Source organism: Salvelinus alpinus, chromosome 26, assembly GCF_045679555.1.
Source record: "Salvelinus alpinus chromosome 26, SLU_Salpinus.1, whole genome shotgun sequence".
In the NCBI taxonomy this organism is placed as follows: domain Eukaryota; kingdom Metazoa; phylum Chordata; class Actinopteri; order Salmoniformes; family Salmonidae; genus Salvelinus; species Salvelinus alpinus.
In genome coordinates this window covers 8657257-8682212 of record NC_092111.1, presented here as the reverse complement: position 1 = coordinate 8682212, position 24956 = coordinate 8657257, and the positions used below count along the sequence as shown (strand labels likewise).

General features: G+C 42.0%; 3 protein-coding genes across 3 annotated transcripts; 2 read left to right on the top strand and 1 right to left on the bottom strand.

Annotated features, from left to right (window-relative positions):
• Nucleotides 1–1596: 1596 nt before the first annotated feature.
• LOC139554579 (myelin-associated glycoprotein-like) lies at nucleotides 1597–6563 on the bottom strand. The gene is made up of 9 exons (XM_071367496.1): nucleotides 6394–6563; nucleotides 6213–6294; nucleotides 5068–5436; nucleotides 4445–4756; nucleotides 3246–3512; nucleotides 2978–3074; nucleotides 2835–2853; nucleotides 2438–2527; nucleotides 1597–2266 (listed from the first exon to the last, which is right to left on the bottom strand). Exons 1-9 carry the CDS (start codon nucleotides 6496–6498, stop codon nucleotides 2183–2185), a joined length of 1425 nt encoding a protein of 474 aa, XP_071223597.1. The 5' UTR covers nucleotides 6499–6563; the 3' UTR covers nucleotides 1597–2182.
• A 480-nt stretch (nucleotides 6564–7043) lies between these two features.
• Nucleotides 7044–16442, top strand: LOC139554578 (formyl peptide receptor 2-like). The gene is made up of 2 exons (XM_071367495.1): nucleotides 7044–7360; nucleotides 10657–16442. Exon 2 carries the CDS (start codon nucleotides 10658–10660, stop codon nucleotides 11699–11701), a length of 1044 nt encoding a protein of 347 aa, XP_071223596.1. The 5' UTR covers nucleotides 7044–7360; nucleotide 10657; the 3' UTR covers nucleotides 11702–16442.
• A 1277-nt stretch (nucleotides 16443–17719) lies between these two features.
• LOC139554577 (fMet-Leu-Phe receptor-like) lies at nucleotides 17720–24445 on the top strand. The gene is made up of 2 exons (XM_071367494.1): nucleotides 17720–17891; nucleotides 21446–24445. Exon 2 carries the CDS (start codon nucleotides 21447–21449, stop codon nucleotides 22509–22511), a length of 1065 nt encoding a protein of 354 aa, XP_071223595.1. The 5' UTR covers nucleotides 17720–17891; nucleotide 21446; the 3' UTR covers nucleotides 22512–24445.
• Nucleotides 24446–24956: the final 511 nt, after the last annotated feature.

Here is a 24956-nt window from a genome sequence, read left to right as displayed (position 1 = left end):
TTTATACTGGTTGTGTTCTTTATACTGGTTGGGTTCATTAGTTGGGTTCTGGTTGGATTCTTTATACCAGTTAGGTTCTTTATACTGGTTGTGTTCTTTATACTGGTTGGGTTCATTAGTTGGGTTCTGGTTGGGTTCTTTATACCAGTTAGGTTCTTTATACTGGTTGTGTTCTTTATACTGGTTGTGTTCTTTATACTGGTTGGGTTCTTTATACTGGTTGTGTTCTTTATACTGGTTGTGTTCTTTATACTGGTTGTGTTCTTTATACTGTTTGTGTTCTTTATACTGGTTGTGTTCTTTATACTGGTTGTGTTCTTTATACTGGTTGTGTTCTTTATACTGGTTGTGTTCTTTATACTGGTTGTGTTCTTTATACTGGTTGTGTTCTTTATACTGGTTGTGTTCTTTATACTGGTTGGGTTCTTAAAACTGGTTGGGTTCTTTATACTGGTTGTGTTCTTTATACTGGTTGTGTTCTTTATACTGGTTGTGTTCTTTATACTGGTTGGGTTCTTTATACTGGTTGGGTTCTTTATACTGGTTGTGTTCTTTATACTGGTTGGGTTCTTTATACTGGTTGGGTTCTTAAAACTGGTTGGGTTCTTTATACTGGTTGTGTTCTTTATACTGGTTGTGTTCTTTATACTGGTTGTGTTCTTTATACTGGTTGGGTTCTTTATACTGGTTAGGTTCTTTATACTGGTTGTGTTCTTTATACTGGTTGTGTTCTTTATACTGGTTGTGTTCTTTATACTGGTTGTGTTGTTTATACTGGTTGGGTTCTTAAAACTGGTTGGGTTCTTTATACTGGTTGTGTTCTTTATACTGGTTGTGTTCTTTATACTGGTTGTGTTCTTAAAACTGGTTGGGTTCTTTATACTGGTTGTGTTCTTTATACTGGTTGTGTTCTTTATACTGGTTGTGTTCTTTATACTGGTTGGGTTCTTAAAACTGGTTGGGTTTTACTGATTGGGTTCTCCTATCAGGCTGTTCTATGGAATAATCTTGGGTTTGAATTAGTGATGCAATCAGACACTGGAAGAAAAAAAGATTGTCCCACTCCTTAACTCTGATATGAGTTGCAATGAGGCTCACCTAAAAGAGATGATTCAAAATTAACATTTATCACACATGTTTGATACTGTATTTGAAACAGTTGCTAAGTGGTGATTCATTTTTATCCGAATTTTAAATCGTTCTCCTCCCTTAGTAAAATAATCCCCCAAAATGTCCCCACACTGCACCCCACACACAACCCACCCAACCCTCTCTGTAGCTAGCAAGTACTGTCAGATCTCCCTGCTAGCATTCTGCCTGTTGTTGTTTCATGGATGGACATGAGCGCAAAGAGACTCACACAGAGCAGACAAAGGAGATGAGCGCGCCATGATGTCATCAAAGATCCGTCACTTCCCTCCTGGTGGGAAATCAGGGGACCCCGAGCGGGGGGGGGGGGTCAAAAAGTGATGTCAGATCATGCCCTGCTTCTTTTGCCATCCCCCCCGACCGGCCACCCACTCCTTTACTTTCTTTCCTGTTCATTGATGGAGGCAATGGAATGTGTGGAATTTCAAGAGAGAAAACACGGTAGAATGGCATTAAGAGATTTATTCGACTGATTACCACACAACCCACAACCCCCTGCATGGTTTAACATCCTCTACAGAGAAGACGACAGCAATACACTGATGATGCTGAACCACAAACCAAAATCCTTCAAGAACAATTAAGTACTATTTTAGGAAATACAACTATCAGTGCATAAAGCATTGCATTTATCCAGATACACAGTCTTACACATTGAGATGTAAATACATAGCTCACAGGGGCAACACAGAGGCATTATGCCCATTGAGTTTATCGATTTGTACACTGAAAATACAGAAGCTATGGTTCATCTTACGCATGAATCCAAAGATATCCAATTTGGCCATCAATGCCCCCTTTTATAAAAAAAATCAGGTGCATGACGCCTCTGGATCATTTTGAACTCTTTCAGGCGAAGTACACTAGCAGAGGTGATGACATTCAGAAAACATCAGGTTCAAATATATAATATCATGTCTTTTGTGACTAAAAATGATACAGTATGATCCGAAGCTAAAGATACAAGATGATCATTTTCCATACGAAAGCTAAAATGAAAAGGTCAAATCTGGAGCTGTTTTGCCATGTGGTTTCAGGGCGCAGCTCTTTCACTCCTTCTGCCAATTCCATTGGGGTTTTCATAAGAGTGAGCTTTACCTGGAGCAGCCCTGGTCATCTGTCAGAGGAAAACATTGTGCATGGACACACACACGAACACATTTATGGTTTTTAACTGTACCTTATTCAAATGAATCCTCATACATAACAGTTAGCTTAAATATCTAAAAACTCAAACTTGGTATTTTGTTGTTTTGAGTTTCTATTTGAGGTTTTTCTTCATGGTCACCTGGAGTTGGTCATAGTCAGAGCTGGTGCTGGCGATCCTTAGGTTGGTGTATGTGTTGTCCGCTTTCCCTGAGAGGGAGAGCTCTATCTGCTAAAATATTGAGGATAAATCACTTTATGTAAACAGAGGAGTCATATTACCCAACAGAGGTAGCAATACTATATAACATTTAATTACGAAATAGGAGTATTACACGTTTTATACAAAACCCCAGTAAATTTGGTCAAAGACGCAACATGTGTAATAGTCATACTGAGAATTGTTCAAGTTTCGACGTGGAATTGAACACATCAAACTCTGAGTATCAAACTGCATCATCTACTGCCAATGTCTTAAAATTGCTCAGTGGTTGAGGTTGGTTAAACAGAATATTATGAAATGAAAATGTTCCTCTTACTTTCAGTCTTCTGGAGAGACTTAATAGGGAAGGAAAAGGGGGAACTTGGGTTAGAAGAAAGAGGATTGGAACAGTCCTTCAAGAAATCTATTATATAAATCTATTCCTAAACTCGATGGGCATGACTACGTAAACAATGATACCTTTTATATTTATACACATCCACGGTGACGGTCAGAACATAAAGCAACACCATCACTCCACAGATGATGTAGGGGGCCATCTTGAAAAATTGGTCACCTGAAAACAATCGGAAAAGAACATGTGTTTTTAAAGTTAATGTGTTGTCCATTTGTCTTGAGTGTTACCCACAACAGCACTTTTCAACCAATCAAATTGCACTCTATTTCGTATAGTGCACTATTAGGTCAAACGTAGTGCACTATTCATAAAGTGAACAAAATGGCTTACTTTCGAACTCCAGAGGCATGGCCTTTGACCTCTGTGATCCGTTCTGGTTGTGGGCCTCACAGAGGTAGAGCCCGCTGTCCGCCTTGCTGACCAGGAGGACTAGTGTCTGCCCATTGGCCTTCCAGGTCTCCTTCCCACTGATGTCTTTGTACCAGGAGTAGCGCTCTATCGGTGGGTTGGCATCACTCTGGCAGGTCAGGGTCACTGCCCTCCCCTCAGGCACAGGCCCCGTTGGGTTGGACAGGGCTACAGTGTTTTTAGGGGCATCTGGAAGACAAAATCCACACAGTTAATTCAACTTCCTGTGAGGTATACAAGCTCATTTTGATTTGAAATATTAAACACCAATTCCCACGGGGAACGTTCGTCATGTGAGCGTCAACGAGCGTATGAATGATAGAAATATAACGTGTTGAAGTGAATAGAAAAAAATACAAATTATTAGTGTCATTTTGAAGTCTCACTAATGAGCTGGAAGGTTGCCATAGTATTGAGAACATGATCTCGAAAGCACTATTGAGAAGATACACATACAGTGTACAGTATGAGGATGGGAAGAATCCTTGCACAGGTATGATTTTTTTAAATTATATTTTACCCCCTTTTTCATGGTATCCAATTGTTAGTAATTACTATCTTGTCTCATCGCTACAACTCCCGTATGGGCTCGGGAGAGACGAAGGTCGAAAGCCATGCGTCCTCCGAAGCACAACCCAACCAAGCCGCACTGCTTCTTAACACAGCGCGCATCCAACCCGGAAGCCAGCCGCACCAATGTGTCGGAGGAAACACCGTGCACCTGGCAACTTTGGTTAGCACGCACTGCGCCCGGCCCGCCACAGGAGTCACTGGTGCGCGATGGGACAAGGATATCCCTACCGGCCAAACCCTCCCTAACCCGGACGACGCTAGGCCAGAGTCTCTGGTGGCACAGCTAGCGCTGCGATGCAGTGCCCTAGACCACTGCGCCACCCGGGAGGTCGCACAGGTATGATTAGCTAAATCACTGCCTATTATCTGCTAATTCATGTCTAACCAGTTCGTTTTTCATGCCATGTGCTCTTTAATACTGTTTAGCACTTAACAGTTAAATCACTAAACACGTTTAAACACAGAATATGGAGATTACACTACTGTTTATGGTTGTGGTCATATGGTGGCGGTATGGTCATATGATTATGGTTGTTGTGTTCTCTCACACAAAACATTGAGGGTCAGGTTCCCCTGAGTCGTCTTGGTGGTGCCCCCTGGCTGCAGTGTGTAGCGGGCAGAGCACTTGACCATCAGCCCGTGATGCAGGAGGGAGGCGGTAAAGGTCAGGGTGGAGGTCATGGTCATGAGCCCATCTATACCCTCTTGTAGCTGGCTCTCAACACTTCCACCCAGCCCAGAGGTCCAGGTCAGGGAGGGCGGCAATGTAGGGCAGGGGGCAGGGGCAGAGCAGCTCAGTCTAACCCGCTCCCCCTCCATGATGTTGCCCATAGGGATCAGTTGGGGTCTGGGTGGGGTGTCTGGGTGGATGACGATATGTGGGAGAAAGGGTGATATTGAATCAATAACATGACAGAAAGCCGTGTGGGGCAACCAGGTTGAAACTAACTTTTCTAACAATATCACTTTTCATGTTGAAATAAATACGGAATTTCTAAAATTCTGTTTTTGCTTTGTCATTATGGGGTATTGTATGTAGATTGATGAGGGAACAAAATATATATAATCAATTTTAGAATAAGGCTGTGATGGGACAAAATGTGGCAAAAGTGAAAGGGTCTGAATACATTCCTAAGGCACTGTATTTCTTAGGAAAGGTAAAATTCAGTACCTGTATGATTGATATTTAAACCTGGTAGAAAGTTATACTTGAGGGGATTTGTTCCAGCACATTCCAGCCTAAAGATATATGTGTCATCATATCCTGCAGAGAAACTGTTGAAAATAGTGGTGCAGTTCTTGTTCAACAGATTTCCCAACATCACTCCCTTGATGATGTTCTTGGCATCCGTTTGGGCTGTGTGGAAAACGATACTTCCCCATTCTGAATGTTTCTTCCAAAGCCCATGGGGTGTGCAGTTGTTCAAGGTAGCATCAAACTCTGCAGGGATCTGGAATCTACATGGGACCATTAGGCAGGATCCACCAACAGCCACAAGGCTTTGGGGCGTCCACAGACTCCACTGTTGGCAGAGAGCACCTGGAGAACACTGCACCATCAACAAACACTGAACAGCAAAACCTGGACTCAGGGATAGACGTAACATAGTAAACATAAAATCTGGCTGCCTTCATTTAGTATGATATGTTACGAATTACAATTTGTATATGATATATCACGCATTTCAATTTGTATAATATGTTAAGAATTTGCAAAACGTATGATATGTTACGAATTCCACTTTGCTGTGCAAATGTTAGCTACAGTTGGTGGCTATGTGGGGTTAGGGTTAAAATTACGGTTGAAGTTAGGGTTAGGTGTTAGGGGTTAGTTTTAAGGGAAGGTTTAGCTAACAGGCTAAGTACTACTGTAAGTAGTTGCAAAGTTGCTATTTCGTTAAAATGCTAAAGTTGTCCCTGATTTGATTAAAAAAATTGACCTTTGGGTTGCTAGATGTTCACGTTTACCCATCCTCCCCGACCAACCTTCCTCCTTCCTTTAGTTTTTTGGCATTAATAACCTTCTGTCTTATGTAACCATACCAAACATAACATATCATACTAATTTGAGTGTCACAGATGTACTTTTATTATATTACGTCTAGTCTATGAGGCCAGGCTGAACAGCAAAACAAATTTCTCTGCACACACACAAACACACACACAAAGATTTATCAATCTCACACACATTTGTTAAAACGTACAAGCACACATTGCAGAGCTGTTATCAGTAAAATGTCAGTAAAATTGTCAGTAAGTTTAAGTGTGTACAAGTTAAGAGGGATGTACAGTACGCACAATTAGGAAGAAACTGACCTTTCAACAGAAAAATGGTGAAAGCAATAAACCACAGACCCATCTGTGATGTTGTTGAGGTGCCTTCCACAGTAACGATACACTTCAAATAAACATAGAGACAGAAAAATACTGTTTATTGTGTAATGCTTCTGAGATACTCTAAACGTGTCTTTTAGATTAAATTATGAAAAAGCCTTACCTGTGACTGAGTGATGGAGATCATGGATATTGAGATCACAGATATATCCAAAATGGCACAGGGTGTCCAATCAAAGCAAGAAGCTGTCTTTTCTTTTATATGCATTGGGAAATAAAGGGAAATCCAAACCCTGTTTGCTTAATGCTGAACCAATGACAAACATCAGAATAAAGAGGATGTTTGCTACAGTTGATGGAACATTAGAACATTTACAATTGGTTGCAACATTCTGTGACAGGACATCTCTGACTTCTCTATTGTAATAAGGCACAACATGATGACTTGACACAGTCTGCCGCCAGAGTGCAACATCCCCATGTAGGAGCCACCAAAACTATCAGGGGCCTGAGGCATCCTGCAGATAGCTTTAATAAAGCTCTGTACACAGTCGTGCAGTACATGCATCAGTAAGACAGCTATTGGTACATTTGGAGAGTGAGATACTCTAACTAATCATAAAGTCATAATTTATTACTAATTACTATTGATTTTGGGCGCATTCGCCTCATTCTGGGTGTGTCTGTTGGCTGAACATAGAGAATACAGGCAGGAAGTGGACACTCTAGGACTCCAGTTGAAGAGGGAAGAGCGTCTAACAACCGAGTAAGGCATGGGCAGTAGTACACACCCCCTTCCACACCCCCTATCTATGTGAGCGGAGAGAGGGGATGGAAAAGCGGATGGGAGCGGGAGAGATGGAACATGAGAAAGAGAGAGCGAGAGATCTGATTACTTTTCTCTGGCCACTTCACCCAAGTGACACAATGACTTAAGGCTGGCGTTCACATCACTTAGACACACAGACACACTCACACACACACACACACACACAGGAAAGACAGAGAAGATCGTGAGGATTGTCTGTAAACTAAAGACACACAGCTTAGAACTATGAACCTCCACGCTTTGTTCAACCTCTGAAGCTCAACATGCTGGACAGCTACTACTGAAGCATCTCAGCTCATAGGTAAGCATTATCAGTATGAATAACAACGACCGTATACAGCGTTTCTGGCTTTACTTTTCATTTAGATTCTTAAATCACTTTATTTGGATATTTTCAAATACAGGAGAGAATATTCTCTAGATGTTCTGACTATCTACACTGGCCACTCAAGCTGTACACGTACGTAGTTGTAGCATGCTGTAGCCTCTTCTGGACAAATGATGAGATTCTGTGGATAGTTAGCTGAATATATACAGATCATCCGTCAGGGACTATATAAAGAAGATACTGTATGTTACTCTTTATCTGTGTCCATTGCTTTCCATTGCAATATCACCACTTGCCAGCTCAAATTGAGTCGCCAACAAAATGGATAATAATTAGCCACTGATATACATTACTACCGTAGATTAAAATATTGAGTAAAGTCTAGGCTAGATACAGACTTTTTTTTTCAGCATTCATTGAAACTTAATTTATCCAGCAACAGTAAGTAATTGAAAACAAAGTCTGTTCTACATTTACGAGCAGGGGCGAACAGCATTTAATCACGTAGGCAAGCAGAAATATTGTAGTAACACAAACAGTGCCATAAAATAGGATGTGTAACAAAACAATGTAATCTTTATCATGTATACAATGAAGTGCAGAACAATCAGTCCACTGTGCTAGACACATTGCTCATGAAGTCACATCTAACGATAAGACATCATTCTTTATCTCGACAATAAAGAAATGAAGCAGAAAGGATTTTACTTTGTAAGGTGTATTTACATGAATGAAATACATCCTCAAACTGATAGAGAACAAACAATGAATGTAACCTGTCATTATTGACTTTGACCTAGTGCCGAGAGCCAGCATTATGGCCACGCAAGTATTTAGGGGGATTCAAATTGTATTAGCGTCATATCAAAGAAGCCTCTGCTCATTAAACAACACAAAACCGTACGAGAGGTGGAGTGAGTCCTTGGCTCATGGCACAATAACGCATTCCTAATTGTCTTGCTCCTAGGTAAACCCCTTCCCTTATATAGACTGGAAGCTTATTGGTTGCCAGACAACAGGACTATGTTTGTTTTACTGTTGGCTCACTCATGGGAATATATATACAGTGCATTCGGAAAATATTCAGGCCCCTTGGGTTTTTCAATATTAATATTTTGTTACATTACAGCCTTATTCTAAAATGGATTAAATAGTTTTTATTTCTCATCAATCTACACAAAATATCTGATAATAAATAACAAGGCAAAAAACATTTTTTATATATTTTTTCAAATTTATTCAATACAAAAAATTGGCTGGTGACCAAGAACCCGATGGTCACTCTGACATAGGTACAGAGTTCCTCTGTGGAGATGGGAGAACTTTCCAGAAGGACAACCATCTCTGCAGCACTACACCAGTCAGGCCTTTATGGTAGAGTGGCCAGACGGAAGCCACTCCTCTGTAAAAGGCACATGACAGCAGCTCGCTTTGTCCTTTTAAAAAGGGTGCCTAAAGGACTCTCAGACCATGAGAAACAAGACTCACTGGTCTGATGAAACAAAGAGTGAACTATTTGGCCTGAATGCCAAGCGTCACATCTGGAGGAAACCAGGCACCGCTCATCACCTGGCCAATAATATCCCTACGGTGAAGCATGGTGGTGACAGCATCATACTGTGGGGATGTTTTTCAGAGGTTAACCAAATTAATCCATTTTAGAATAAGGCTGTAACCTCTTCTGCAGATGTACTATCTCACCACCAGAGGGTGTTGCAGCACCCCTACTTCTCGCAGCTATGACACAGAGACTGGTCAAATGAGTCATAAGCCAAAAACATTTTATGATTCCTGTCTATGCATGCCTCTGGAAAGGAAATGGAGATACTGTATGCAAAGAGGATCAGGATGGCTATCATGTTCTTACACGTTCCTTGTTGGACTGATATGTTTTAGGGGGATTGCAGAGAGTATGTCAATATCCGATTAATTGTATATTATGTGGGTATGCACCACAGGAGGTTGGTGGCGCCCTAATTGGGGCTCGTGGTAATGGCTGGAGTGGAATCGGTGGAATGGTGTCAAATACAAAGTGGAATGAGTGGAATGGTGTCAAATACATGAAACAGGTGTTTGATACCATTCCATTTAGTCCATTCCAGCCATTATTATGAGCCGTCCTCCCCTCAGCAGCCTCCTGTGGTGTGCACTTTGGGAAAAAGTTTCAAAAAGGGTTAAACTGTGGGTAGTTCACAGTCCCAGACCCCCGCCACATACTCACAAAAATACACACACATGCATTCCCAGTCACAGACACAGAATGAAAGACAGAGACATAGGAATGGACTGTCATGAATAGATTACATCATGCCTGGTACACAACATCCCATCTGAAGATTCAGAATACTTCCTAAACAGCAAAATATATATAATTTTAATCTTAAAGTCAAGAATTTATAGAGTTCTGTTCATTTGTGACTATGAGTCCTCCTAATATTAAAATCTCTTAAGGATCCGCTCCTTTTTTAAAGTTTTCGTCTAAAATGACATACCCAAATCTAACTGCCTGTAGCTCAGGCCCTGAAGCCAGGATATGCATATTCTTGGTACCATTTGAAAGGAAACACTTTGAAGATTGTGTAAATGTGAATATAACACAATAGAACATGGAATGTAGGAGAACATAACACAATATATCTGGTAAAAGACAATACAAAGAAAAACAACGAACGTTCTTTTTTATTTTTTTGTACCATCATCTTTGAAATGCAAGAGAAAGGAAATAATGTATTATTACAGCCTAGGTGGCATTTAGATTTTGGCAACTATATGGCAGCAGTGTATGTGCAAAGTTTTAGACTGATCCAAGGAACCATTGCATTTCTGTTCAAAATGTTGTATCAAGACTGCCCAAATGTACCTAATTTGTTTACTAATAACTTTTCATGTTCAAAATTGTGCACTCTCCTCAAACAATAGCATGGTATTCTTTCACTGTAATAGCTACTGTAAATTGGACAGTGCAGTTAGATTAACAAGAATTTAAGCTTTCTGCCAATATCAGATATGTCTATGTCCTGGGAAAGTTTCTTGTTACTTACAATCTCGTGCTAATCACATTAGCCTACGTTAGCTCAACCGTCTCGTGGACAGGACACCTATCCCGAAGAAGTTTTTAACTGACTGGCTGCTGGCTGTGACAAAGTGTTCTACCATTAGAGGAAACAGTGTTACACAATATGACTCATCTAGAGGAAATCCATTAAGTATACTGTAGACTAGAAGGAAGTCATTCTGTGTATTCACACCCTTGTTGCCTTTTTTTACAGAATGACACCAAACGCCACCATTCCGTTTGCCCTCGTCACCTCAGCCGCCCGAGATGACGAAGCCAAGGTGGTGGACATCGATGCCATCATGAACAAATTAAACATTGTCCTTCTCACGCTGACCATTGTCCTGGGCACCACGGGCAACTCTGTAGTCATCTGGGTGGCAGGCTTCAAGCTCAAGCCCACAGTCACCAATGTGTGGCTGGTCAACCTGGCCGTGGCCGACCTCATCTTCTGCTTGAGCCGTGTGCTCTCGCTGACCAAGAAGCTCTTCTTCGACTACTGGCCGTTCGGCATCTTCTTATGCAAGTTCAACGGCTTCTTCAGGTATACCAACATGTTCTGCAGTGTGTTCCTGCTCGCTGTCATCAGCATGGACCGGACGCTCTGCATCTGGCACCCCGTCTTTACCAAACGGCGTAGGACGATCTGCGCCGCCCGCCTGGTGAGCGCCGGCGTGTGGGCTGTGGCGGCCATTTTGAGCGCCCCCCACTTCGCCTACCGCCAGGTTTACCTCGGCAAGAACAACCTGAGCAAGTGCTCTCTGGAGGACAATGAGCCAAAAGGCGATAACAGTGCTAAGCTAGCGCTCTACCTAATGCGCTTCCTATGCGGTTTCCTGCTTCCTTTCCTCATCATCCTCTGCTGCTACATCCTAGCAGGGTTAGGCATCCGACGCACCCGCCTGTTGGGCAAGTCACGTCCCCTCCGTATCCTGGTATCGCTGGTCTGTGCCTTCTTCCTGTGCTGGGCGCCCTACCACTGTCTCCTACTGGTCAAGATGGTGAACAGCAACAGTACGTTGGTGACGGGGGGGCTGACAGTGGCCACAGCCTTTACCTACTTCAACAGTTGCGTGAACCCGCTGCTGTACTTCTGTATGGGGTTGGACATGAGAGGGTCGAGGTTCAGGCAGACCTTAGAGGGGGTGTACCGGAGAGCACTAGCCAATGACAGAGATGGTCGAAACACGCAGTCCAACGAGCGAACAGTGGATAATAGTTCTGGCTCTGCGTCACAACCTGCACTCAGTCTCAAGTGAATGTGGCCCACGTCTGAGGGAAGTCACATTTGGTATGAGGAGTGGTTCCAGTCCTTATTAGCTCACAGGCTAGTTAACACTAAATAGGCTTTCCCAACTTGTGTAGACAAAAAAAAATCATACTTTTTATCAGATGGAATACATATAGACATAGGGTAACTGTGAATTTACATAAATTACTCAATAAATCAGTTTCACATTTTCTAAGTGTTATATGATGAAAATCCCAGAAAGAAAGTGGAACTGTGTCTAGAAAATATAAAATAACCTATCAGCGGAAGTGGTACAACTTTTGGGGAAAGTCATAGATGACTTCAGTCATGCTATGTTTTAATAAGTGTCATGTTTCAACAGTGGAAAAACAAGGATATTTATTCCCATTTTCCATTTCAGCTTTTCCATTTAGAATCAACGTCTACTACAGGGCAGCATCCTTATGTGCCACCGGTGAATTTTCCATATTGCTGACACCTCATTCACTCTCATTGATTTAAAGAGGGGAAAATAAAGAGTTGAGAGAAAATAGAAAGAGAAGTAGAGGGGAGTCAGAAGAAGAGGATGTGATCTGGACAACTTGACTTGAGGAAGCGTGGTGGTCGCTTGTTTCTCTTTTAGTCACCACATTGCTCCTCCTAGTCAGACTGTCTCTATCATGTCTCAGTCATATGACTGGTCTCTCCTTCAGACTAACTGTATCAGAGGTGAACACAGAGGCTTAGCTTAAGCTCTGTGGTTGCCAGATCAGATAAAACCGTGTGGTCATGTTTCCACTTAATATGCAATGTCAGACACCACACTCACAGCGGAAGAGGAATTAAAACCACAATTCAATTCACTTTATGACTCTCTCTCGCTCCCTCCTTCCCTGTTTCTCTTTCTCTTTCTCTCTCTCTCCCCTTCCCTGTCTCTCTTTCTCTCTCTCTCTCTTCTTCTCCTCTCTCTGATTATATGTTTCAGGACTCTTGTACTAAAATATAAAGTATGAAAGAGACAATTCAGCTGACATCTATTTATCTTTTGATAAAAATTCTCAATGAGAATCAAAACTGTTTTCCTGTATTGTCTGAAACTGTGGAGCTAGCGGTGTCATACATGAAAGGCCTAAACGCCCAGGATGCAGAGAAACAGAAATCCCCCTCAGGACAATGGAGGAAAGGAACATAAATGGATGGGAACAAACAGACAGACCAGCCAGCCTTCTTCTCATCTTTTTGATGCTCTGCCCTTTATCAATGTAAAATAATTTTTTTAATCAATGTGTGTAAAACAAATTGACCAATTGCCATTGTTGAGAAAGTACCATGCCAACGGATATCGCATTCTTCAACCAACATGTTGACCTATAGGAAGAGGGAACTCCTACTGTATGTCTGATTCATTTGATTTGTCAGGAGTCAAAAGGTCTTGAATTGAGCAACATGTGAAATAATAAAATGGGTTGAAGGCAGTGGGGTGAATGGTGCTGCTGTGTATGTAAGTACACAAGTTCGGTTTTCCTTTGCCTCTATTCCAGCAACACACATCCTCTATAGTTGCTTTTTCACTGGTCAACATTCACAAGGGGGCGACAGAGGTTTTCCTGGTGTCTTCTGTTGTGGCAGAATCAGATTTAGCTAAGTAACATAGATAGATAAGATGTTATTTTCATCATATGCTTGTGAGATACTTGTCATTAGAATGGGGCCCTTTGGACTATAGGATTGGCAGTGCCTTTTCCCCTTCTGTGATAGGGCTTAGTAACTTGGGGCCAGAGAGGGGAGAGGTCAGGCTTGTCTTCATAAGTCAATGTATCAGTTAAACCATGTGGTGCTATGTAGAATATCAGAAGGGGAGGAGGACAGAATGGAACGTTGTTTTCTTATGAATGTGTCTGTAACTATAATCTTAAACCATGTGACGGGATGGCGTTATTAATGGGGAACCAGTTAGTTATCTCATACAATGTCTGTACGCCAGTCACTCCCTACTTTTCTCATAGGGGGAAGGAGTTTGGCAGTGTTTGGAACCATTGTATTTCCCCTCTGAGGTTGCCCTTATCTTGATCTAGTCTATGACCTAAGAGGCTCACTGTCTTTTCTGAGCTTATCCAGGAGGGGGTGTATTTGAGATGGGAGTATATCAAATGACAATTGATATATGCCATTGGATGAGGTAAGGTTTTGGTAGACAGTGAAGTACCAAGCATGAGATTGAAACCTTGTCTTGGGAGACCAAACTGAACGATGATTTATAGCTGATGCTGTCTATACTCCTCTTTCGGGTAAAGGATTCTTTGTAAGTTGAGAGGGGTGTATCTTGGCTATAAATGAAACTAAGAATTGTTTTGTAAGCACTCTCAAAGAATTCATTTATAGATACTGAATTGATCTGAGAGTCAGAAAAGGGCTTTGGTGAAGCTTATATATATATATTAAAGATGTACATTATAATATAACTCTGACTTGTGTGTGGTTGGCTCTCTCTCTCTCTTTATTGAGTAATACAGGAAATTACCACGACACTTCTCATTTGTTGTGAAAGCAAAAGAAGAGTCTCTCTTGTCTTGTTGTCTTCCCTTGCTAGCAAGTTGGCTGAACACTGCAAGCTAGCTAGCCTTTTGAAATAATTGGATGTCTAATGAAATAATATTAAATGGCAAATACTTCCCAGTGTAACCTACAACATTATCTCAATTTGATTTGCTGCTTCAATGTATTGGCTCCCATATCAGCTAAACATACAATGTCATCATTTTTTGTCAGTGCCTCTCCTGTTTTAAGCCCCACCTGTTTAGCAACAAATATGTAATGTTGCCTGTTTTGCATGCTATTTTGGCATTAATATTATATTTCAAAATGATTATTGAGTTAATAAAGCTGCATACAAACATGTTCTCTTGAGTAAGGCATCTCCAAAATGCAGGTGTTTCAGCCTAGCTCAGTGCTATCTGTGGAGGAGAGGCAGCCAGTGGAAAATACTGAGCGTAGGGGTTGGTAATCTTCTCTAGTTGCGCCTTGATTGGCTCAGTGTTCTGTTACTCATGGAGACACTACGTCACCACAAAATCTACAGGGAGAGCTACATAGTTCAAGCCCCCTTGAGTACTGTCATAGATTTACATTAGAAGTGCCCATCCAAGAAGGCTCAAGGTCATTGGCCACAGATAAAATGACGTCAAATCATGTTATATTTACCGTAGCTTTGATTGTCCACATCATACTTTCAAAATCTTAGCTAGCAAGCTAGACAAGCAGTCATCGTCATGAATCACGTCGGCAAATCCTTTTCAATCCTTGTCATATGAATTGAAATGATAGATAAAACGTATCAGTGCTCATCGGCCATTGGACATAAACGTTACACAACAAGTTGGAAATTGCAAATTCAGCAATGAGTGGTTTGGAAGGAATCAGTGGCTAACTGCAAGTGTTGCAAAGTGATCACTATTTTTCTTCCACTACCTGCTATTCGGTGGTGAAGGTGTGTGGTCTAAGTCTGGGTTGAAGGGTCTCTTTTCCAAGCTTAAAAGGATAGACATTCACACGCAACATCATGGGCCAGAAAAGGTTGAATACATTGGCCATGCTGTTATTCCAGCATGACTTCTGCCGTGGTCAAAACAGCTGGAAACTCAAAACTGGGAAATCTCAGACTACTGAGAACTCCGAAAAAAACAAGCTCAGACTGGGAAAAAAAGTTTAGAATGGTCATCCAACTCGGAATTCCAAGTCGAGAACTCAGGCCTCATTCTAGAGCTCCGACCTGAAGATCACTGACGTCATGATTCAACTTTGTTTTTTTTCAGAGTTCCCAGTTGTCTTGAAAGCACCATAAATCCAGAGGATGCCAGGCTTTGATGACAAAGTTTCATTACAAAATTTGCCCACAAGAAGGACTGCCGCGCAACATTCCTGTTCAGGTGAGCACAGCACAACACGGTGAGTCCAAAAATGTATTGTATGCTGCTGCATAAATGATGTAATATGCCAGGGAGATGTGTATACTGTAGTTTCGAAAGTAATACTAAGTGTATGTTGTGTAGTAAGCTATGGACTAAAGCCCATGTGCCTCACCCTAATAATGTGGTCCCTTTCCCCTTCATAACTTAGCCTACTGTTCTGACTTGGTGGTGCACATTTAGCCTATAGCCTGTTTTAGAGAAATGTCATCATCGAATATTGTAAGAGCTTTCATTGTCTGCTTATATGTCCCCTTTATTTATCCTACTGTTCTGACTTGGTGTACAGAGAGTATATTGTAAGAACGGGCCATGTTCTGAATTCTGTCGCTGTACATTTCAAAAGTGCTGAACAAATAGTTATATTGACTACGTCCGTATTAGCTCGCTCGTTAATGTCTTAATCGAAATTACGGATTGCCTCTTATCCGCTCATTGTTCCCTTATGCCATAGTTTGTACAACTCAATTGTCAGTGGAAACCACATTTGTCAGCCATATCAGCAATGTTTTTTTTAAAAGACAATAAATGAGGCTGAATGAACTGTTTCGCTGCCAGACAAGGCTTCGCTGAAAGCCAGGTGTAGCAGTGGTAAGGATTCACCTCATGGTGCTGATAAGAAAGCTCTGCTGTTGGGACAGCTTTATGTAGGCCCTAACAGTTTGTGGGCATTGTTTGTCACTGTTATAGTGCAATTCATGTATTGTTTAGTGTTGTGTTGTGTAGTGGCTTTGCTGACATGCATACAAAGAAATAGTAACGTTAAGTTTGCCCCACCAAGATGTACATGCTAAAATCGCCACTGATCTTCTTTGATTTATTGTTTGAACAGTCCCTAAGATTATATTTATCAATGCCAAATAGGCTGCTTATTTAGTGCCAAGCTAAACTGAGACAGTAATCTTGAAGTTTAAGTGATATTAAAGACGATTAGCTGTGAAATAATCACATTTATAATTAAACAACATGTTATCAGTAAAATGTCAGTAAAATTGTCAGTAAGTGTACCAGTTCAGAGGACAAATCAGCAAGAAACTGACCTTTCAGCAGAAAAATGGTGAAAGCAATAAACCACAGACCCATCTGTGATGTTGTTGAGGTGCCTTCCACAGTAACGATACACTTCAAATAAACATAGAGACAGAAAAATACTGTTTATTGTGTAATGCTTCTGAGATACTAGATTAAAAAAGTGACTGAGTAATAGAGATCATGGATATTGAGATCACAGATATATCCAAAATGGCACAGGGTGTCCAATCAAAGCAAGAAGCTGTCTTTTATTTTATATGCATTGGGAAATAAAGGGAAATCCAAACCCTGTTTGCTTAATGCTGAACCAATGACAAACATCAGAATAAAGAGGATGTTTGCTACAGTTGATGGAACATTAGAAAATTTACAATTGGTTGCAACATTCTGTGACAGGACATCTCTGACTTCTCTATTGTAATAAGGCACAACATGATGACTTGACACAGTCTGCCGCCAGAGTGCAACATCCCCATGTAGGAGCCACCAAAACTATCAGGGGCCTGAGGCATCCTGCAGATAGCTTTAATAAAGCTCTGTACACAGTCGTGCAGTACATGCATCAGTAAGACAGCTATTGGTACATTTGGAAAGTGAGATACTGTAACTCTAACTCAAATCTGCAATAAAACAAAAAATTGTGATTGAATGATGCATTTAGATACTTTGAGATTGGGATGCCATCATGAAAAAGCCCTTATCTTGACTTAATAAGCTACTAACTACACCATCGTTCATCATAAAGTCCTAATTTATTGAGGCATTCACCTCATTCTGGGTCTGTTGGCTAAAAATCGAGAATACATGCAGGAAGTGGACGCTCTAGGACTCCAGGGAAGAGTGTCCAACGACCGAGTAAGGCATGGTCAGTACTGCACACCCCCTTCCAACTCTTGCCCCTTGTATCCATGTGAGCAGAGAGAGGAGGTGGGAGATAGGGGATGGGAGCAAAAGAGATGGAGCGTGAGAAAGAGAGAGCGAGAGGCAGGAAGTTCACTTTTCTGTGGCCTTTTTACCCAAGCGGCACAATGACTTGCGGTTGGGGGCCACATCATTTAGACATGCACACACAGACACACGCACACAGGAAAGACAGAGAAGATAGTGAGGATTGTCTGTAAACTAAAGACACACAGCTTAGAACTATGAACCTCCACGCTTTGTTCAACCTCTGAAGCTCAACATGCTGGACAGCTACTACTGAAGCATCTCAGCTCATAGGTAAGCATTATCAGTATGAATAACAACGACCGTATACAGCGTTTTCTGGCTTTACTTTTCATTTAGATTCTTAAATCACTTTATTTGGATATTTTCAAATACAGGAGAGAATATTCTCTAGATGTTCTGACTATCTACACTGGCCACTCAAGCTGTACACGTACGTAGTTGTAGCATGCTGTAGCCTCTTCTGGACAAATGATGAGATTCTGTGGATAGTTAGCTGAATATATACAGATCATCCGTCAGGGACTATATAAAGAAGATACTGTATGTTACTCTTTATCTGTGTCCGTTGCTTTCCATTGCAATATCACCACTTGCCAGCTCAAATTGAGTCGCCAACAAGACGAATAATGATTAGCCACTGATATAACTACTGTAGATGAAAATATTGAGTAAAGTCTAGGCTAGATACGGACTGTTTGTTTTTCAGCATTTATTGAAACTTAATTTAGCCAGGAACAGGAAGTCATTGAAAACAAAGTTTCTTCTACGTTTACGAGCAGGGGCGAACAGCATCTGTCAGTCACATCTAACAATAAGACATCATTCTTTATCTTGACAATGAAGAAATCAAACAGAAATAGTATGTCATGTTTGTCAAAGACAAATTACCGGATTTTACTTTGTAAGGTGTATTTACATGAATGAAATACATCCTCAAACTGATAAAGAACAAACAATGAATGTACCCTGTCAATATTGACTTTGACCTAGTGCAGAGAGCCAGCATTATGGCCACGCAAGTATTTAGGGGGATTCAAATTGTATTAGCGTCATATCAAAGAAGCCTCTGCTCATTAAACAACACAAAACCGTACGAGAGGTGGATTGAGTCCTTGGCTCATTGCACAATAACGCATTCCTAATTGTCTTGCTCCTAGGTAAACCCCATCCCTTATATAGACTGGAAGCTTATTGGTTGCCAGACAACAGGACTATGTTTGTTTTATTGTTGGCTCCCTGAAGGGAATATACATATACAGTGCATTCGGAAAGTATATGAGTAAAGAATCTGAATACTTATGTAAATGTGATATTTCAGCTTTTTTGCTTTTATACATTTCAAAACGTTTCTAAAAACCTGTTTTTGCTTTGTCATTGTGGAGTATTGTGTTTTGATTGATGAGGATAAAAAACTATTGAATCCATTTTAGAATAAGGCTGTAACGTAACAAAATGTGGGAAAAGTGAAGGGGTCTGAATACTTTCCAAATGCACTGCTCACTGATTGGAATATTCAGCTCTTCTGCAGTTTTACTATCTCACCACCAGTGGCGCTGCAACACCCTCAGCACCCCTACTTCCCCCGGCTATGATCCAAAGAGACTGGTCACATCACGGCTGGTACCGCCACACCAGCGGTCACGAGTCATGGAGGCAGTCAAATTCAAATTCCATGTGAAGTCACGGTAATTCGGCTTCTCCAAGCTCTGATGCTGCTGATGGTCATTAGTACCAAACTTGCTAAGACGGAAACGCTTTGTGGCAAGTTCTCTGGGCGTCGCTAGTTACAGGGCAAGGTCTGGATTTTAATCAGATCCAATTTAGACACTTAACTTCCCATTTCATCTTTACAAAAACATTCTATTTGATCTGGACATTTTCCACACAACGTACAGTATGCAAACATCAGGTACATATTGTGAAAACTCTTCAAGTTACAATGTTTTTGTTATAACGTCATCATTTAACTTTTAATAGCATAACAAAAACGACTCGATTCCTTTTCGTATTCCATCTATCATTTACCACCATTTTGGCTGACGAAACATATTGTCCAAAAGTCCATTTATTGCATGTTACTGTTCTGAGGTAGGTTCTCCATAGGCCCATCATACATTCCATTCCTCCACAGTCAGAGGACAAAGGGATTTTGTCTGCTGCCTTAAGATTTACTATGGGCGTGAGGTGTCATAAAACCCCCATCTCCATACCTCTCGATCTCTCCCTCTCTGGTTGGTGTGAGAGGTGTCTCTGTAGGAGTGTGGCCCACGTTAACCTGACCCGAACAGGCCAGTCATGACAGAGCCTTTTGGTCCTAGACTTGGCGCTCCAGTATTGCTTGCCTTGCGGTAGCAGAGAGAACAGTCTATGACTTGCGTTACTGGAGTCTTTGACAATTTTTTGGTCTTTCCTCTGACACCGCCTAGTGTATATGTCCTGGATGGCAGGAAGCTTGGCCCCAGTGATGTACTGGGCCATAAGCACTACCCTTTGTAGAGCCTTATATCAGATGCCGAGCAGTTTCCATACCAGGCGGTGATGCAACTGGTCAGAATGCTCTCGATGGTGCAACTGTAGAACTTTTTGAGGATCTCCCATGCCAAATCTTTTCAGTCTCCTAAGGGGAAAAAGGTGTTCTTGGTGTGTTTGGACCATGATAGTTCATTGGTGATGTGGACACCAAGGAACTTGAAACACTCGACCCGCTCCACTACAGCCCCGTCAATGTTAATGGGGGCCTGTTCGGCCCGCCTTTTCCTGTAGTCCACGATCAGCTCTTTTGTCTTGCTCACATTGAGGGAGAGGTTGTTTCCTGGTACCACACTGCCAGATCTCTGACCTCCTCCCTATTGGCTGTCTCATCGTTGTCAGTAATGAGGCCTACCACTGTTGTGTCGTCAGTTGTGGTGTTAGAGTCGTGTTTGGCACGCAGTCGTGGGTGAACAGGGAGTACAGGAGGGGACTAAACACGCACCCCTGAAGGGTCCCCCGTGTTGAGGATCAGCATGGCAGACGTATTGTTGCCTACCCTTACCACCTGGGGGAGGCCCGTCAGGGAGTCCAGGATCCAGTTGCAGAGCGAGGTGTTTATCCCAGGGTCCTTAGCTTAGTGATAAGATAAGAAACGGTAGCAGCAACATTATGTACAAAATAAGTTAAAAAATAAGTTACAAACATCACAAAAAAACTAACTAAATAGCACAGTTGGTTAGGAGTCCGTAAAATGGCAGCCATCCCGTCCGGCACCTTAATTGGGGAGAACGTGCTCGTGGTAATGGCTAGAGTGGAATGAGTGGAATGGTGTCAAATACATGAAACAGGTGTTCGATACCATTCCATTTACTCCGTTCCAGCCATTATTTTGAGCCGTCCTCCCCTCAGCAGCCTCCTGTGGTGTGCACTTTGTAAAAAAACAATTTTTTTTTAAGGGTAAAACTGTGGGTAGTTCACAGTCCCAGACCCCCTCCACATACTCACCCAGATACATACACACACATTCCCAGACACAGACAAAGAATGACTCAGACAAAGACATAGAAATAGACTGTCATGAATAGATTACATCATGCCTGGTACACAACATCCCATCTGAAGATTCAGAATACTTCCTAAAGTCAAGAATTTATAGAGTTTTGTCCATTTGTGACTATGAGTCCTCTTCCTGATAATAATAACTGACTGGCTATTGGCTGTGACAAAGTGTTATACCATTAGAGGAAACAGTGTTACACAATATGACTCATCTAGAGGAAAGCCATTAAGTATACTGTAGACTAGAAGGAAGTCATTCTGTGTATTCAAACTATTGTCGCCCTTTTTTACAGAATGACACCAAACGCCACACTTCCGTTCGTCCTCGTCACCTCAGCCGCCCGAGATGACAAAGCCAAGGTGGTGGACATCGAGGCCATCATGAACAACTTAATCATTGTCCTTTACACGCTGACCATTGTATTGGGCACCACGGGCAACTCTGTAGTCATCTGGGTGGCAGGCTTCAAGCTCAAGCCCACCGTCACCAATGTGTGGCTGGTCAACCTGGCCGTGGCCGACCTCATCTTCTGCCTGAGCCGTGTGCTCTCGCTGACCAAGAAGCTCTTCTTCAACTACTGGCCGTTCGGCATCTTCTTATGCAAGTTCAATGGCTTCTTCAAGTATGCCAACATGTTCTGCAGTGTGTTCCTGCTCGCCGTCATCAGCATGGACCGCACGCTCTGTGTCTGGCACCCCGTCTTTACCAAACGGCGTAGGACGATCTGCGCCGCCCGCCTGGTGAGCGCCGGCGTGTGGGCAGTGGCGGCCATTTTGAGCGCCCCCTACTTCACCTACCGCCAGGTTTACCCCGGCAAGAACAACCTGAGCAGGTGCTCGCTAGATGTCAAGGAGTCAACGAAAGGTGCTAACAGCGCTAAGCTAGCGCTCTACCTAATGCGCTTCCTATGTGGTTTCCTGCTTCCTTTCCTCATCATCCTCTGCTGCTACATCCTAGCAGGGTTAGGCATCCGACGCACCCGCCTGTTGGGCAAGTCACGTCCCCTTCGTATCTTGGCATCGCTGGTCTGTGCCTTCTTCCTGTGCTGGGCGCCCTACCACTGTCTCCTACTGGTCAAGATGGTGAACAGCAACAGTAAGGTGGTGAAGGTGGGGCTGACAGGGGCCACAGGCTTTGCCTACTTCAACAGTTGTGTGAACCCGCTGCTGTACTTCTGTATGGGGTTGGACATGAGAGGGTCGAGGTTCAGGCAGAGCTTAGCGGGGGTGTACCGCAGAGCACTAGCCGATGACAGAGATGGTCGCTCCACGCAGTCCAACGAGCGCACAGTGGATGATAGCTCTGGCTCTGCATCACGACTTGCAATGGTGAATGTGGCCAACGTCAGTCTCAAGTGAATGTGGCCAAAGTCTCAGGGAAGTCACATTTGGTATGAGGAGAAGTTTCTGTCCTTAATAGTTCACAGGCTAGTTATCCCTGAATAGCTGAAAAGCTTGTGTAGACAAACATTTTTCATATTTTTTATCAGTTGGGATACATATAGACATAGGGTAACTGTGAATTTATGTAAATGCCTCAGGAAATAATTACACTTTCGAAGTGTTATGTGATGAAAATCACAGAAAGAAAGTGGAACTGTGTCTAGAAAATAACATATCAAGAGGAAGTGGTACTTCTGGGGAAAGTCATAGATTATGTGTTTTATATGTGTTTGGAAAACATGGAAAAGTGGAAATACAAGGATATCTATTTTTGATCTCATGAGACAAGATTGTAATTGGAAATGACAAATTGGGGCGAAATGGGGCGTAAAATGCCCAGGCAAATATTCTTACACTTATCGGTGTAAACTACAACATTATCCCAATTTGATATGTTGCTTAATTTAAGGGACAGCTCACAATTTACTGGGGGGGGCTTGGGTGTTCCAAAATAGGGGAGGGTTGTCAAACTTTGTTTTTGTTGCTTTGGGGAGGGTTGTGTGTTTTTTTATTGGGCACTGGTTTTACTAGATAATTTCTTCCATCCTAGCCAAATTTCCTCATCTGCTTGCATGCACCTCCTCTATATCAAGATGTATTGGTGCTTCCCTAAATGCACATGCTTTTCCGTGTGCTAACTTTTACTATACCACAGGTCAGTATAGTCTACCAGTCTATCCAGCACTCATAGTGACAATAGTGGTAGGTGGATAATTTGTCCAGATCTGCAATAGGCTAACTAACAATCACACCGCACATAAAACCATTCAAAGCTGCACCTCATTCACTCTCATTGATGATTCAAAGGGGGGAAATAAAGAGTTGAGAGAAAATAGAAAGAAAGGTAGAGGGGAGTCAGAAGAAGAGGATGTGATCTGGACAACTTGACTTGAGGAAGCGTGGTGGTCGCTTGTTTCTCTTTTAGTCACCACATTGCTCCTCCTAGTCAGACTGTCTCTATCATGTCTCAGTCATATGACTGGTCTCTACTTCAGACTAACTGTATCAGAGGTGAACACAGAGGCTTAGCTTAATTAAGCTCTGTGGTTGCCAGATCAGATAAAACCGTGTGGTCACGTTTCCACTTAATATGCAATGTCAGACACCACACTCACAGAAGAGAAATGAAAACCACAATTCAATTCACTTTATGACTCTCTCTCGCTCTCTCCCTCTTTCCTTCCCTCTCTCTCTCTTTCTCTCTCTCTTTCTCTCCTTCTCCTCTCTCTGATTATATTTTTCAGAAAGAAAAAGTATGAAAGAGACAATTCAGCTGACATCTATTTATCTTTCGATAAATATTCTCAATGGGAATCAAAACTGTTTTCCTGTATTGTCTGAAACTGTGTAGCTAGCGGTGTCATACATGAAAGGCCTAAACGCCCAGGATGCAGAGAAACAGAAATCCCCCTCAGGACAATGGAGGAAAGGGACATAAATGGATGGGAACAAACAGAATAGACCAGCCAGCTGCACCCTCCTTCTTCTCATCTTTTTGATGCTCTGCACTTTATCATCGTTGCTTTGCTTAGATTGAATGTAACATGGGTGAAAGGTCGAAATGTCCAATGCAAAAACACAAATGTTTTGACCGGTTTGAATAGTGTAACTGGTGATACTGTAAATATTGTGATATATTTTGGGTGATTTTATCTCTTCAATGTATTATACAATGTGAAATACTTTTATAAATCAATGTGTGTTTAAAGCAAATTGACCAACTGCCATTGTCGAGAAAGTACCATGCCAATGGATATCACATTCTTCAATTAACATGTTGACCTATAGGAAGAGGGAACTCCTACTGTATGTCTGATTCATTTGATTTGTCATGAGTCAAAAGGTCTTGAATTGAGTAACAATTCAAATAAAATGGTTTGAAGCCAGTGGGGTGAATGGTGCTGCTGTGTATGTAAGTACACAAGTTAGGTTTTTCTTTGCCTCAATTCCAGCAACACACATCCTCTATAGTTGCTTTTTCACTGGTCAACATTCACAAGGGGGCGACAGAGGTTTTCTTGGTGTCTTCTCATTTGTTGTGAAAGCAAAAGAAGAGTCTCTCTTGTCTCGTTGTCTTCCCTTGCTAGCAAGTTTAGTAAACACTGCAAGCTAGCTAGCCTTTTGAAATAATCAGATTTCTAATTAAATAATATTAAATGGCAAATACTTGTACTTCCCGGTGCAACCTACAACATTATCCCAATTTGATATGCTGCTTAAATGTATTGGCTCAAGCAAGTTGGAAATCGCAAATTCAACAATGAGTGGTTTGGAAGAATCAATGACTAACTGCAAGTGCTGCAAAGCAATCACTATTTTGCTTCCCCCGCCTGCTATTCGGTGGAGAGGGTGTGTGGTCCA